The 16,732-nt window shown below is 38.0% G+C and overlaps 1 protein-coding gene across 5 annotated transcripts in view; it reads right to left on the bottom strand.

The window, feature by feature from the left end:
* SEC24B (SEC24 homolog B, COPII coat complex component) overlaps positions 1–16,732 on the bottom strand; it is a 114,067-nt gene that overhangs the window by 24,620 nt on the left and 72,715 nt on the right. For 3 of the 5 annotated variants that reach the window (XM_023219917.3, XM_023219919.3, XM_023219922.3), the window contains 5 exons: positions 11,811–11,995; positions 7,882–7,984; positions 5,899–6,025; positions 4,077–4,186; positions 1,055–1,167 (listed from right to left, as the gene is read on the bottom strand). In XM_023219917.3, coding sequence (XP_023075685.2) covers positions 1,055–1,167; positions 4,077–4,186; positions 5,899–6,025; positions 7,882–7,984; positions 11,811–11,995 — 638 coding nt within the window. The remainder of the gene's footprint in view (positions 1–1,054; positions 1,168–4,076; positions 4,187–5,898; positions 6,026–7,881; positions 7,985–11,810; positions 11,996–16,732) is intronic. The other 2 variants (XM_023219918.3, XM_023219921.3) reach the window with 1 other exon arrangement.

The raw sequence follows: 16,732 nt of genomic DNA, 5'->3' as shown, positions 1-16,732 counted from the left end.
TTGTTTTGAAATATATATATATATACACATATATATACACACACACTGTGGAATGGCTAAATCTAGCTAATGAATATATGCATTGCCTCACAAAGTTACTATTTTTGTAGTGAGAATACAATTCTAATCTCTCAGCATTTTTCCAACAATACAATATATTGCTATTAACTACAGGCAGCATGTTGTACAACAGATCTCTTGAACTTATTCCTCCTATCTTTTACACTTTGGCTAGCATCTCTCGAAACCTCCCACCCTATCCCTGGTAACAACCACTGTACTCTCTACTTTTATGAGATTTACCTTTTTAGTTCTCACAAATGACTGAGAACATGCAATGTCTGTTCTTATCTCGCTTAACGTGATGACCTCCAGGTTTATCAATGGTATCACAAATGAGAAAAATTTTCTTTTTAAAGGGTGGATAGTATTCCATTTGCACATATACTGGTTTCTTTATCCATCCATCTGTTGATGGATACTTAGTCTGATTATGTATCCTGGCTCTTGTGAATAATGCTACAATAAACATGGGAGTGCAGACATATCTTCCACACACTGATTTTTCTTTGGATATGTTCCAAGTAGTGGGATTACTGGATCATACAACAATTGTTTTAAATTTTCTGAGGGACCTTTATACTGTTTTCCATAATGGCTGTACTAATTTATATTCCCCAAAGTGTAGTTTCCCTTTTCTCCACATCCTCACCAACATGTTATCTTTTGTCTTTTTGATAGTCTCATCCAGATTCCCGATACACAGGCTAACTCAAGATTTCTGGCCCCGTGTTCAGATTGGCTAAGTCAGACAGTTAGATAAGATCTAAATTCCTGACTAAATACTAGATTTTTATGATTCTATAATTCAGATACCAAGTCATAAATCATAACTCGAGTATCTAGATCCTTATTCTATGGTACATAAGTAGTACTCTTTTTAGTTGATAAATATAACCAAACTCAATCCCACAAACTGTGAACACTTCATATTTATATCCATTGATATATATAACATACACACATGTATAGTATGAATTAAAATTATTCTTACTTGTCTAGATTTTCTAAGAGTGACTGGCACAAAATTGTCAAATATCCAGCTTCCACTGCATTATGAGATACATCTAAAACAAACAAGTAAACTGCAGGTTGAGGAGGACGCAGCTGAAAGGAATAAAAATAAAGTAATTTATTTGGTAGGTACAATTTATTCTTTTTATATATCACTGTTACTACTGGATATTTACTGAATATATTAATACAAAAAATACACAAATAGGATTGCTGTTTTGTAATATATGTTCATGAAAATGATATGCTTTTAATTTTTTTTTCTTTTCAGTTGGTTGTGGACTAAGCATGACAAGGCAGTTGACACACAGCCGCAGTTAAATAGATGGGTTAAATGTTTTTCTGATAAGGAGTGTTGGCTAAGCTCTCTAGATGTACATCCCTTCCCCTTTCCTAAATACAAAATTTAAACCCAACAACTTGCCATTAGTATCAGCTACTGGGTTACCTGGAGGTGACTGAATCCTTATGTTTAAGTGCTATGTGTAAAGGAAGTCCTTGTGATGGTATTGTAAATACTTTTTTTTTTCTTGGAGACAGAGTCTCACTATGTCATCCAGGCTGGAGTGCAGCGGCGTGATCTTGGCTCACTGCAATCTCTGCCTCCCAGGTTTAAGCGATTCTCCTGCCTCAGCCTCCTGAGTAGCTGGGACTACAGGCACATGCTACCACGCACAGCTAGTTTTTGTATTTGGTAGAGACCGGGAAGTTTCACTGTATTGGCCAGGCTGGTTGCGAACTCCTGATGTCAGCTGATGCACCCGCCTCGGCCTCCCAAAGTGCTGGGATTACAGGTGTTAGCCACCGTGCCTGGCCTATAAATACATTCTTTGAAAAGTCCTTATGGTTGATAATTGTTGAAGCTTGGTGATGGGCAAAGGATGGTTCACTATACTGTTTTCTTTGGAGTACGCTTGAAAACTGCTGTTATATAAAGTTGAAATAGGCCAGGTGCAGTGGCTCATGCCTGTAATCCCAGCACTTTTGGGAAGCCAAAGTAGGTAGATTGGGCCCAGGAGTTTGAGACCAGCCTGAGCAACATGGTAAAACCCTATCTCTAGCTTGGGTGACAGAGTGAAACTCTGTCTCAAGTAAAAATTAAATAAATAAATAAGTTAAAATAGAAGAATATATGAAATCTTTTCTGAAAAATATGCTAACCGGGCCGGGCGCGGTGGCTCACGCCTGTAATCCCAACACTTTGGGAGGCTAAGGCGGGCAGATCATGAGGTCAGGAGATTGAGACCATCCTGGCTAACACAGTGAAACCCCATCTCTACTAAAAAATACAAAAAAATTAGCCGGGTATGGTGGCAGGAGCCTGTAGGTCCCAGCTACTCGGGAGGCTGAGGCAGGAGAATGTCGTGAACCCTGGAGGTGGAGCTTGCAGTGAAGCGGCATCATGTCACTGTACTCCAGCCTGCGTGACAGAGCGTGACTCCATCTCAAAAATAAATAAATAAATAAAAAATAAAAATATGCTAACCAAGGGCCATATGAATCATATGGCAAAACTTGAAAGATTATTTCTTGCTTTACCACTTCAATTAGATTAAGATTCCTAAGGACCCAGAATGGAGTGGGAAAATAATCATAAAGAAGGTAGAGCTTGAGAGTAAAAGTGATCAAGAAAGTTTATTATAGTTAATATAGAAACAAACACGAAAATGGAAGTTAGGTGGGCATATGCCAAATCAGACACAAAAGAATACAAAAATTACAAAAATACAGATGAACCAGGTGCCAAAAATGTAATGGACATCAGTTACTCCTTTTCACTAGCAGCAGTTTAAGTTTTGCGGACAAAGATTAGAGATGTAGCTACAGAAGACAGTTTTTTGGGTTTGTTTTTGAGACGGAATCTTGCCCTGTTGCCCAGGCTGTGTGCCTATGGCACGATCTCGGCTCACTGCAACCTTCCCCTCCCACGTTCAAGCAATTATCTTGCCTCAGCTTCCCTAGTAACTAGGATTACAGGCATGCGCCACCACGCCCAGCTAATTTTTGTATCTTTAGTAGAGACAGGGTTTCACCATGTTGGCCAGGCTGGTCTTAAATTCCTGACCTCAGGTGATCCACCCGCCTCGGCCTCCCAAAGTGTTGGGATTCCAGGCATGAGCCACCGTGCCCAGCCAACACAGTTTTTATAAATATGTTAAAAAGAGAAGATACGATAAGATGAGCAAAACTTTGGGTCAATAATTCATTTTTTATTTTTATTTTTTTTGAGACGGAGTCTAGCTCTGTCGCCCAGGCTGGAGTGCAGTGGCCGGATCTCAGCTCACTGCAAGCTCCGCCTCCCGGGTTTACGCCATTCTCCTGCCTCAGCCTCCGGAGTAGCTGGGACCACAGGCGCCACCACCGCGCCCGGCTAGTTTTTTGTATTTTTAGTAGAGACGGGGTTTCACGGTGTTAGCCAGGATGGTCTCGATCTCCTGACCTCGTGATCCACCCATCTCGGCCTCCCAAAGTGCTGGGATTACAGGCTTGAGCCACCGCGCCCGGCAATAATTCATTTTTGAAGTGAAAAGAAGAATGAGATCTTAGAGTTCATATAATTAAAGAACAGATAGAATTTCCTAATTGGAACAGAAGAAAAAATTAGACAGAAGTCCATATCCACTTATCTTGATATCTGTACTTGGCAAAAAAACTTACATTTTAGGCAAAAATATGCATTTCTCTGTTTTGAGAGTCTCAAATGTTAAATGGTAAAAGGTTACTTATATCCATTCCATGCAAGGAAATAAAAATGGCAACAAATCGTAGATGCTAGTGTCCATCATCAGACAGATAGAACATTTCTTACTCATAGAAAGCCTTCTAAGATCAAATAACCTTTAGAAAGATTTTCTCTTTGTTAAATATAAACTTTCAGCATTAATTTGTTTTTAAAAATTATGAGTATAAACAATTTCAAAATCTCGATAAGAATTCACTTAACAGAAAATTACAAATGATCAATATGTGTTCCACAACAAATCTTAACACTGAATAGTTACCATGTAATCCGAAGAAGCAATGAACTCCACAGTTGAATTCTGAACTTCCGGTCGTTTATGAGGCTCTCCATAAGATCGGGTAAGGGGGTTATACATAAATTCTTCAGGAACTAGATAAGAGGTCCCAGTACAAATTTAGAGACACAATTTGTAACTAAACACATACATACACACCTAAATATAAATATCTATTATCAATATTTACATGAGGTTTAGCAAGTTTACAAAATACAGTTTATAAAATGTAAACAGTTTATAAACAGTTTACATTTAATGGTAAAAATCAATCCTTTAAGCCCTCCTTAAAAAATAGATCAGGGCGGTGGCTCACGCCTGTAATCCCAGCACTCTGGTAGGCGACGGCAGGCGGATCACAAGGTCAGGAGATTGAGACTATCCTGGCTAACACGGTGAAACCCCGTCTCTACTAAAAAAACAAAAATTAGTCAGGCATAGTGGTGTGCGCCTGTAATCCCAGCTACTCAGGAGGCTGAGGCAGGAGAATCGCTTGAACTTGGGAGGCAAAGGTTGCAGTGAGCTGAGATTGCACCACTGTACTCCAGCCTAGGCAACAGAGTGAGATTCTGTCTCAGAAAAAAAAAAAAAAAAAAAAATCAGGGGGCCAGGCGCGGTGGCTCACACCTGTAATCCCAGCATTTTGGGAGGCTGAGGCAGGGGGCAGATCATGAGGTCAGGAATTCGAGACCAGCCTGGCCAATATTGTGAAACCCCATTTCTACTAAAAAATACAAAAATTATCCAGACGTGGTGGTGGACACCTGTAGTCCCAGCTCCTCGGGAGGCTGAGGCAGAAGAATTGCTTGAACCCGGGAGGTGGAGGTTGCCGTGAGCCGAGATTGCGCCACTGCACTCCAACCTGGGTGACAGAGCGAGACTCCATCTCAAAAAAAAAAAAAAAAGATCAGGGCTGGGTGCAGCAGCTCATGTCTGTAATCCCAGCTCTTAGGAGACTGAAGCCTGAGGCGGATGGATCACATGAGCCCAGGAGTTCAGGACTAGCCTGGACAACATGGCGAGATCCCATTTCTACTAAAAATACAAAAATTAGCCAGGAGGGGTGGTGCAAGCCTGTAGTCTCAGCTATTTGGGAGTCTGAGGCATGAGAAGAACTTATAGCTTGAACCTGGAAAGCAGGGATTGCAGTGAGCCATATCACACAACTGCACTCCAGCCTAGGTGACAGAGCAAGACCCTGTCTCAAAAAAAAAAAAAAAAAACTAAAAAAAAAAAAAAAAAATAGAAGGATAAAAAAAACTTATGTTCTGAAATCAGGTGAGAAAACCAGGATGCAAGTAACCTTCCTTCTTAGACTTGTATCCTAGTTATTATATCAAATGACATGGAAAAAAATCAGACAGAGAAACAAAAATTTGAAAGCAACTCTAGTAAGGGAACCAAAGAAATAAGTAAAGGGAACAAGAGACAGACACATATACATGCATGCATCTTGATACACTGGCAAAGCTCTACCTGAGTTGAATGAACCAAACAGACAAATGTAAGACAATCTTACTGTCAGGGGCAAGCATAACTAGTCTGCATAAGCTCACCTGCACGATTGTCACTGTTTCTAACCTTTTTTTTTTTTACTTTGTCCTCACTGTTACTCTCCTCATTGTCAATTACCCCTTGGTCAGCCAAAATGAAGAATCCCTAGTCCTAGCCTTAACCTATATTCCCCTCTACTAAAGATGGCATGAAAATTCTTTTTAAAGAAATGAAGAGAGAAACCAGGAGATGACAAAATGTCAAAAAAATGTTGAAAATAGGATTAAAACACATTTAAGAATCTAAAACTCACCATCATTAACTCTATAGCACAAATTGCATTTCCATCTACGTTGATCAATGAAGGATACAAAGGGGTTAATGTATGTTCGACAGGATCGGCACCTCACAATGGTATTTGATGTTATCACTGGTAATTGCTAGGAAATAAAATAAATAACTTGTAGCAGAAAAAGGCACCCCAAGGAAAAAGAGGACGTACACTGCTCTGTTCCATATATAGAACATAAACCTTAACTTGAACCTGGAAAGCAGAGATTGCAGTGGTTTTTTTGTGGTTTTATATGGAAGGATATTAATAAAATCCAGCGACATGCTGGGCAACACATGTAGCCATCAAGTTTTCTCCCTCTTGTCACAAATCATAACACTAAAATAAAGTCATACCAAACATTGGCCAAGAAAATAATTTAAGTGAGATCTTATCAGCTGAACTTTACAAATAACAGTGAGAAAGAAATATACCATATACAAATACCTTTGTCTTTGTTGACTGCACCTGGTACTAGACTATCAGGCACTGTTCATTAGACTGCCACAGCAATTTCTGACAGGAGCTGAGGCCCGAAGCAGTCAAACACAATGTGCCTTTTTTAAAAATCACATCTCTATGCTTAGTTTGGGAAAGGAATTTTATATTCAAGTAGAAAATTTAGAAAATATGAAAAAAGATTAAGAGATCACATATTATTCTATGTCCCTGAATTAACCTGCTATCATTTTAGTATATTTCATTCTGTTTTTTGTTCTATCTGCACATGAACATTTTGATCTTTGTATTTAATTTTTTCACATATGATTATTGTTATGCAAGTAACCACATATCTGTTGTAAAAAGCAATCAGGAAATACAGTTAACTGAGAATGAGAAAATAAAAAATTACAGAATTCTACATCATAGAAGATGTCACTGTAAACAATTTAGTATATATGCTTCCAGAAGGTATTTGTATGATATCCATATTTAGAGAAAAACTCACATATATATATGTGTGTGTGTATATATATATATATGAAATTAACTGTCTTGGTTTACAGATAAGGTTTTAAGAGTATTATAGGTTATTAAAAATATTCACTGAATAAATTCATGTACTTATTGCATACTAGAATTTTTTTATTTTCTATTCATTTTGATCCTAATCTTCTAGTAGGAAAATAAACTTCACAGGAAAGCTTTTTAATCTTTGTATCTCCAGCTTCCAACGTGACAGGTAGTCAATCAATATTTTTTGGATGAATGAGAGCAAAAGAATACTCAGAACCAGTAAGAAGGGTAGTAAACAACAGTAGTAAAAAAAGTTTGAGAGAGAAATGCAACTTATGAAGTACAAATAAAACAGCCCTGAATAAAATTATTTTTGAAGTTTTCAAAATTTAAAACTTTTAAAACTTCAAAGGTTTAAAAATCCCTACTGTTACAAAGTTTTTGTTTTAATTAACAAATTTGTTTAATTTGTTAAGGAACAGACAGTTTTCCTGTCTAAGTGGACATCATTGTTGGTGTTTCCTTTGTGTTTAACGAAGAACTCCTAAAGTGTATCTACCTTCCATGGTCATTCCACTTTCCAAAACTACTAATCTTTCAAAATCCAGGTCGGACTTCATCACTTATAGAAAACTTTTGCTATTGTATCCACAGGGAATCACTTCTCATATTGTACTCACTACCTAAGTATCTCATAGAATTTGATTACAATTACATCTATTAATTATCCTGCACTGTAATTATTTTTACATCTTTGTCCCATTAGATAAGAACTTTTTGGAGGGAACTTCAATGACTTGATCATCTCTGTACTACCAGTGCTTAGTTTAGAGCTTGTCACAAAGTAGGTGTTCAAAAAACATTTGCCAAGTTGAATGTCATGGAAATTATTATTTCTAACTTTGAATAAAAGAAGATAAAGAAAATTCTAAGGAAATATAAAATTTAAGTACCTTGTACATAAGCATACATGTCAGTACCCATAAATATTATAAAACGTTACTTTACCGTTAGGTCTCTGAAGGGATGTAACAACAATCCTAAAGGAAGCTTAGCTTTATTCAGTAAAGCCTGTGTCTGTGGAATATTTGTCAAAGTACACCGAAATGAACTGCAAAAAACGTAAACAACATGAAGGATATTAGCTATCAGAGAAAAATACACTGAAGTAGATAAGATAATTAAGAGCATTTAAGGACACAAGTGAAAATCATTTGGGCATGTTGTTATAACTATAAGCAAGAAGGTCCTGATTAATTAGGCATGTATGTAATATATGCCAAAAGATCTAAATTAAAGAGTCAACACTTTCATGGTGGAAAATTAGTACACATTCAGGGAAGACCAATTACTCCATTATGATTAGCCTGGAGGAGATGAATAGGAGCACATAGAAAACATGAGTGAAAAGGCCTATTTCTCTAATTATTCTGTTCCTGCTTTACTGCCCCCTTTGCACCTGTGAAACTCCTGCTCTTACTACAAGACTCATGAAGGTTATCGCTTGTAACCACCTTCACCCCAACTCCCCAAGTTAGAAGGAATGACTTCTTTCTCTGTGCTCTGAGATATGTGTATGCTTCTATGATATCAATTAGTCCGATTTACTTTAATTGGTTGTTTTCTTGTCTGTCTTTGTCACTTGAGATCAGAGATAATTTTGTCTTTGTATCACCCTAGCCCAGTTTCTCTCATTGAGAAAGTGCTTGTAACTTATGAAGTTTTTTGGCCTTTTTTTTTTTTTTTTTTTCTGAGATGGAGTCTTGCTCTGTCACCCAGGCTGGGGTGCAGTGGTGTGATCTCGGCTCACTGCAAGCTCCACCTCCTGGGTTTGCGCCATTCTCCTGCTTCAGCCTCCCGAGTAGCTGGGCCTACAGGTGCCCACCACCACGCCCAGTTAATTTTTTGTATTTTTAGCAGAGACAGGGATTCACCATGTTAGCCAGAATGGTCTCAATCTCCTGACCTTGTGATCGGCCTTCCAAAGTGCTAGGATTACAGGTGTGAGCCACTGCGCCTGGCCAAATAACTCATGAAGTTTTAAGGTCCATAAACAAAGAATGAATAAAGGAGAGGCCAAAGAAGTAAAAAGCAGAAGTACTGAAAGCCAGGCAAGAAATTTTAAGAAGAGTCATTAATATCATGTAGAGATAACAGAGATATCTATTTATTCCAGCCTTAGTGTTGTTCCTTGAACACAAAAAGCTTGTTCCTGCTTCAGGACCTCCACATTTGCTATTCATGCAGCTTGGAACCTTTATTCCCAGAGGAGTCATGTGGCTTACTCTTTCACTTCACCCAGATCTCTACTCAAATGTTAAAAGTCTTTGGGTAAACCTGTCCAGACTCTTTTATTTACAAGATTCACCCTCCACCCGTACTCCTTATTCTGATTTATTTTTCTTCACTGTAATACCCTGAACATTACATTATATATTTACTAGTTTGACTGATCACAGAATATAAGTTCGTGATCCCATAGAGATCAGGAACTGTGTTTTGTTTACAACTTTATCCCCAGCACATAGACAACAGTGCTTTGCATTTAACTTACAAGGCATTCGATAAATATTTATTGAATTAATGATTTATCTTAGTATGTTGATACTATTATTATTCCTGTTTTATAGTTGACAAAACTGAGACTTTGAGAGGTTAAGTAAATTGCACAGTTTCATAGCTACTTAGGTCTGCTCAACTCTAAAGTCTGTACTCCTAATTATTTATTTTGATAAAAGAGACATTTTCGCAAAACACACATAACTGGGTAGAAAAATTGTATGCCTTCCCCTTACCTATGGGTTCTCTTATACGTATGCAACATAGTTTCTTTTTTTTAAATAATTTTTTATTTTTTGGAGACAGGGTCTCGCTCTGTCACCCAGACTGGAGTACAGTGGTGTGATCTCGGATCGCCGCAACTTCCACCTTTTGGGCTCAAGCGATTCTCTCACCTCAGCCTCCAGAGTAGCTGGGACGACAGGTGCAAAGCACTATGCTCAGCTAATTTTTTTGTTTTTTGGTAGAGAAGGGGTTTCACCATGTTGTCCAGGCTGGTCACAAACTCTTGGGCTCAAGTGATCCACCTGCCTTAGCTTCCCAAAGTGCTGGGATTATAGATGTGAGCTACTATGCACGGCCCATACACTACATTTACCTATGTAGGGGGTGCCTAACCTTTTATACTACAAGGTCATAATTTACAAACTTATCAACCTGATAGCAACTTATATTCAGAAGGATGGGCAGCTGTTTTCAACCTATAATCCACGATGCCCTATGCTTTTATGGAAACAATCTTGGCAGTACCTGAGGCACTGATGGTGTGTGGACGGTAGAGTACAGTGGAAGAAGAGGGGAAATTCTCAAAGCAGCTCCACTTCCTATTTTCTATATTGGAATTCTATATAATATTTTGGTTGAAAGAGTGGTTTGCAGCTTTTTTTAAAAAAAGCTGGAAAACTACTGCTTTAAGAAAAGGGAAATAGTCTGGGCACAGTGGCTCACGCCTGTAATTCCAGCACTTTGAGAGGCCGAGGCAGGTGGATCTCCTAAGCTCGGGAGTTCAAGACCAGCCTGACTAACACGTCTGTACTAAAAATACAAAATTAGCTGGCTGTGGTGGCGCATGCCTTTAATCCCAGGTACTTGGGAGGCTAAGGCAGGAGAATCACTTGAACCCGGGAGGCGGAGGTTGCAGTGAGCCGAGATGGTGTTATTGCACTCCAGCCTGGGCAACAAGAGCAAAACTCCATCTTAAAAATAAAAAAAGAAAGAAAAAAAGAAAAACAAAAAAAGAAAAGGGAAATATTGGCTCTAAACAATACTAATTCTCCTAATGCAAGAAAGAAGACAATGTTGGCCAAGTGTGGTGGATCACGCCTGTAATCCCAGCACTTTGGGAGGCCAAGGCAGGCAGGTCACCTGAAGTCAGGAGTTCAAGAACAGTCTACCCAACATGGCGAGACCCCACCTCTACTAAAAATACAAAAATTAGGCGTCATGGTGCACACCTGTAATCTCAGCTACTTGGTGGCTGAAGCATGAGAATCACTTGAACCTGGGAGGCAGAGGTTGCAGTCAGCCAAGATTGGGCCACTGCACTCCAGCCTGGGTAACAGAATGAGACCCCATCAAACAAACAACAACAACAACAACAACAAAAAAGACAATGTTGTTCTGTGAATCAGTGTTTACTTTATGAGGAGGAGAAACTCCAGGAGCAGGAGGATGTTTTCTTAAAAAAAAACAAAAAAAAAAAAAAAACCAGAAAAAAACTGGACCAGGGGGATATCCTATTCATAGGATACAGAAGAACTAAAAGCATACAAGAACAAAGACATGAGGCACTGTGAAGTGAGTAACAGAGCTCATTCACACAAAGGTACACCAGGGCTTGGTGGCTGCCAGTGCAGTCTGCCAGCTAAACTTCTCTATTAAAGGAAATCCGGTCTAGATTCAGACTGGATTAGTAAGCCTGGGAGTCTACTGAGTGGGAAAAGAAAATTCTGAGATAAACCCTTTTATCTAAACCTGTTCTTGAGATTACATAAGTGAGGTCTATGTTCTTTTCAAGCAAAGCCTGAAATTTTAAATATTTGTCCTTATTTAAAAGATGTAAGTTATTATTACTGAAAAGTGAGGAAAAAGATTTATGAAATAATAAATATAGTTAGATTTGGGTTCCTGAAACCCGTCATTCAAATAGAAATAATTTCCCTAACATTAGGTGATAGGGGGAAGGGACTGGATTGAGACAGAGATGGGAACAAAAACAGATTATCTAAACCAAATTTTACATCTATACAAACTAAAATAGAAAAGTCAACATCAACAAAACTTCCAACCGAAGAAATAACATACTACTTTTACTATTTTTGAAAGTCATACAATGCTTTCATCACTTAAGAAAGATTATAAAATAAATAAATACCTACTCTGGGCTACAGTTTAATTTTTTGAGGTCTGCATTCAGGTTAGGTACAGGAGCCCAAACAGGAGTCATGGGTAAAATATTCCTCTCCTGAGTGAGGTTTACAGGTCTCAGGCTTTCTGGTTGTGGAGAACTCTGAAGACTCAATCCTCCTAGACTGGAGGACAGCTGGTTCACACCAGGATACTGCTGAAAGAGCAATTCAAAACAAAAGAACAATAAAACATAAATAAATTTTCTTATACTATATATACTACATATCTCAACATACAGAAAAAGCAAAAAGGTAAGAAAATTTAAAACTGGCTTGGTAATAGAATGACTTAGTATGCAGTCAATCTTAAAGCACACTTGAATAAAACTCAAAGCCAACGTACTGAATAAATTTGAATCTTATTAGCAAGGTTAACCTTTGCAATCAAATTTCAGCAACAATGCTTTTCAACACTAGCAATTTGGTTTCCCTGAATACAGTTTATACTTGAAAAACAGGATAAATGCCCCACTAGTCTCAAGGTTCCCCTCCCCCTCCCCCAATTATCAAGTTTCACAATGAGTTGATACCACAGAAATGTACAATGGTGTTCAACAGGTTTTGCCTTATTTTTTTGTTTCCTATATTTTTACTATTATCATGAATTCACGGCTTTTTGTTAACTCAAACTGATGTAATGAATTATAGTCATTATTCTTATGATGTTCAAACTACCCAATCTTTAGCCAGTGAAAGCCCTTTCAAGATGGCCCCAGTGTCCTTTTATATGAACCTAACTAGCCTTTGTTAGTTTCCCTGCTTTCTTACACAATATTTTATACTCTTTTATTTCAAATCTAGAATTGTTTGTCTAAAAAGGAATCTTGGCTCCTTTTCAGTAGAGATGATATCTAAAAACCATAATCTGGATAACAAAGGTGCTCATTACTAGTGTGCTATTATTACTTCCAGATACTTGCAATAGGTAAAGATGGAAAATATAGATGTTAAAGTAGAAGCAAATAATGAATCCACGTTGACAGTTCCAATTCAAATTTAAGATGATGGGGTTTTTACTTAAGTTCTTTGATTTTATACTGGTATCTCTGTTCTCTTTTGCTACAAATCTTGATTTCTAATGGTAACAGCATTATTTTATCCTATAATATACATTTATAACACTATCAATATTATGTCAGATTATTAAATTTTTCATAGTTCTTTTTGTCCTTACATTATATCCCACTGAGATGTATAAAATACTAGGTTTTAAGATCAGCTTGAACAGTACTTTTCTTGGCATTAGAATGTATCCAACTTGATAAACAGGTTTTTTAAAAATTTTGTTTTTCATATTTAAGAATCATTTTTTATCTTTTTGGTTTTTGAGTAAACATGACATTTACATAATTCTAATGTCAAATAAATTATAATAAGGTACTAATACAGTAAGGTATTCAGAGATATCTTATTTCACTCTTAGTCACCTCTGCCTATCGTTAACTATTTTTATTAGCTTATGGTTTAATCCTTCCATTGGTTCTATTTATATAAGCTAAACATACATGCTGTTGTAAATATAGCCCCTTTTTCAACAAAAAAATGTCCTGGCAATAACTCTATGCCTATACCTTCTGCATTTCTTTTTTCAGCTACCCAGCACTCCATTACGCTAATAATGAATTCCAGCTAATATATGGATAATGATACATTCAGAAAAATCACTATTTTAACAATCCATACTGAAATAAATGATTCAGGTTGTGGTCATTTGTAATGGAAGACCACAGATATCAACAGATGATAAAGCCACTGGGTGAAAGCTTAACGAGGAACTTCACAATTAAAGGATCAGGATGTCACCATATGAGGTACTAATCAAGCCTAGCACTGGTATAAGTGAAATAAACAGATATTATTTTGAAGTGTACATCACCAAAATACATATTAGGACCTAAATAAACAAATAATTGAAGTAATACACCTAAATATAATCAACCATTAGATCTAACTCCCAATCCACAGAAAATGAAACAGAAATAAGTTAAATGATACCACAAAGAAGTAAACAGCTAAATTCGGAATGCAGGACATTCTACAGAACAACAGACTCAGTTATTTTACCAAATCAAAGGCATTAAAAAAAAGAGGGGTGGGGCTTGTTTTAAATTAAAACAAGAATTAAGAGACATAAGCAAATGAAATTAGTAAACTATTATTTGGGTTTTAATGTGAACAAAGTATACAAAGGCATTTTTGAAATAGTCTGAAAAATGTGAATATAGACTGAATTTTAAATGACATTTAGAAGTTATTAATTTTGTTGGCTATGACAGTAGTATTGTGATTATGTAAGAAATACTGTCTACCTCCCTATTTTTAAAATCCTCAGCAAGAAAAGTGGTGGTGGGGTGGGGGCAGTGTAGACCCATATGAAACAAATATAGCAAAATGTTGACAGTAACTGAAGGTGGTGCTGTTAAGGAAAAAACACTCGATAATAAAAAGGATTCTCTGAGTTTTCTGTAGAGCTGTAAAGAATCAGAAAAATGATCACATGAATTAACAGTAGTATATAAAAGAAAACCCCCCCAAAAGACCCAATTTTCTAAGAATTTAGGACATAAAATAAAGGTGGGATATAATCAGAGAGAGAAGACAGATTATCTAATAAATGATAGTGAACTAAGGGTAAACCATTTTGCAGGTGAAGGGGAGAGAATGAGACTTCTTATTTACATTATGTACCAAAATAAAACCTTAGACGGATTAATGATGCAAAACCAAAATCATCAAATAACTAAAAAAAAAATAGCTAGAATATTTTCCTAATCTTAAGACTGAAAAGGCCTTTTAAAGGATACAAAGGTAAAAACAACAAAAGAAATTATAAAATGAGGCCAGGCACAGTGGCTCACGCCTGCAATCCCGGCACTCTGGGAGGCTGAGGTGGGCGTGTCACTTGACTTCAGGAGTTCGAGGCCAGTTTGGCCAACATATTGAAACCCCATCTCTACTAAAAATACAAAAATTAGATTGGGCACAGTGGCTCATGCCTGTAATCCCAGTACTTTGGGAGGCTGAGGTGGGTGGATCACGAGGTCAGGAGTTCAAGACCAGCCTGGCCAACATGGTTAAACCCCGTCTCTACTAAAAATTGAAAAATTAGCTGGGCATGGTGTGGCGGGCGCCTGTAATCCCAGCTACTCAGGAGGCTGAAGCAGGAGAATTGTTTGAAACCTGAAAGCAGAGGTTGCAGTGAGCCGTAAGGCATAATGAGTGAGGCATAATGTGCCACTGTACTCCAGCCAGGCAACAAGAGTGAAATTCCATCTCAGGAAAAAAAAAAGAAAAGAAAAATTAGCTGGGCCTGGTGGCACATGCCTGTAGTCCCAGCTACTTGGGAGTCTGAGACAGGAGAACTAGTTCAACTTGTCTTACTTCATGGCACTTGCAACTACTTGAAATAAACTATTTGTTTACTTATTTATTGTCTTATTCATCCTGACCTCCCACCAACCTTCTTAAGAGCAGGAACTGTTTTGTTCACTGAGCCTCCTCTCGTATTCTCAGTGCCTAGAATACCACTGACACAGAGTAGAAACAAACTTCTATTTAGTAGAGAGAAATTCCAAAGTCTTAAAAGAATTAAATGCTGGCCAGATGTGGTGGCTCACGCCTGTAATCCCAGCACTCTGGGAGGCCAAAACAGATAGATCATCTGAGGTGAGGAGTTTGAGACCAGTCTGGCCAACATGGTAAAGCCTCACCTCTATTAAAAACACAAAAATTAAGCTGGACCTGGTGGCACGCGCCTATAATCCCAGTTACTAGGGAAGCTGAGGCAAGAGAATCACTTGAACCTGGGAGGCAGAGGTTGTAGTGAACCATGATCGTGCCACTGCACTCCACCTTGGGACACAGAGCGACACTCCATCTCGAAGAAAACAAAACAAAACAAAACAAAAACCAAAAAACAATACCCATTAAATGTTTTGATTCTGTAATTCCACTTAAGGAAATAGTTAAGACAAATGCACAAATGTGTGTATGTAGTCACGTCGCTTAATGATGAGGACATGTTCTGAGAAATGTGTCGTTGTGTAAACATCACAGAGTGTACGCACACACCTAGTTGGTATAGCCTACTACAAACCTGGGCTATATGATATAGCCTATTGCTTCTAGGCTACAAACCCGCACAGCACTGTTACTGTGTTGAATACTGTAGGCAACTGCACACAATGATATTTGCATATCTAAACACAGAAACTACAGGAACAATATAGTATAAAATATACAAAATGGTACACTTGCATAGGGTACTTAGTATGAATGGAGCTTACAGGACTGGAAGTTGCTCTGGGTGAGTCAGTGAGTGGTGAGTGAAGGTGATGGCCCAGGACACCAGTGTATTGTAGACTTTAAAAACACTGCACATTTAGGCTTTATCAAACCTATAAAAATACAGTTTTTGGCCAGGCATGGTGGCTCATGTCTGTAATCCCAGCACTTCAGGAGACCTAGGCAGGTGGATCACTTGAGGCCCCGAGTTTGAGACCAGCCTGGACAACATGGTGAAACCCCGCCTCTACTAAAAATACAGAAATTAGTCGGTTATGGTACTGGCAGGTGCCTGTAATCTTCCAGTTACTTGGGAGGCTGAGGCACGAGAATCGCTTGAACCTGGGAGGTGGAGGTTGCAGTGAGAGCCAAGATTGTGCCACTGCACTCTAGCCTGACTGACAGAACGAGACTCTGTGGGGAAAAAAAAGTTTTTCTTTCTCCTATAATACATTAGTTTACTGTAACTTCTTTACCTCATAAACTACTTATTTTAACAGGTTGGTGCAAACGTAACTGTGGGTTTTGTCATTACTTTTTTTTTTTTTTAAGACGGATTCTTGCTCTTGTTGCCCAGGCTGGTGTGCACTGGTGCAATTTTGGCTCAC

Source organism: Piliocolobus tephrosceles, chromosome 3, assembly GCF_002776525.5.
Source record: "Piliocolobus tephrosceles isolate RC106 chromosome 3, ASM277652v3, whole genome shotgun sequence".
Classification (NCBI taxonomy): Eukaryota; Metazoa; Chordata; class Mammalia; order Primates; family Cercopithecidae; genus Piliocolobus; species Piliocolobus tephrosceles.
Note: the sequence above shows the minus strand (reverse complement) of the source record. Positions and strands in the feature narration are given on the sequence as shown.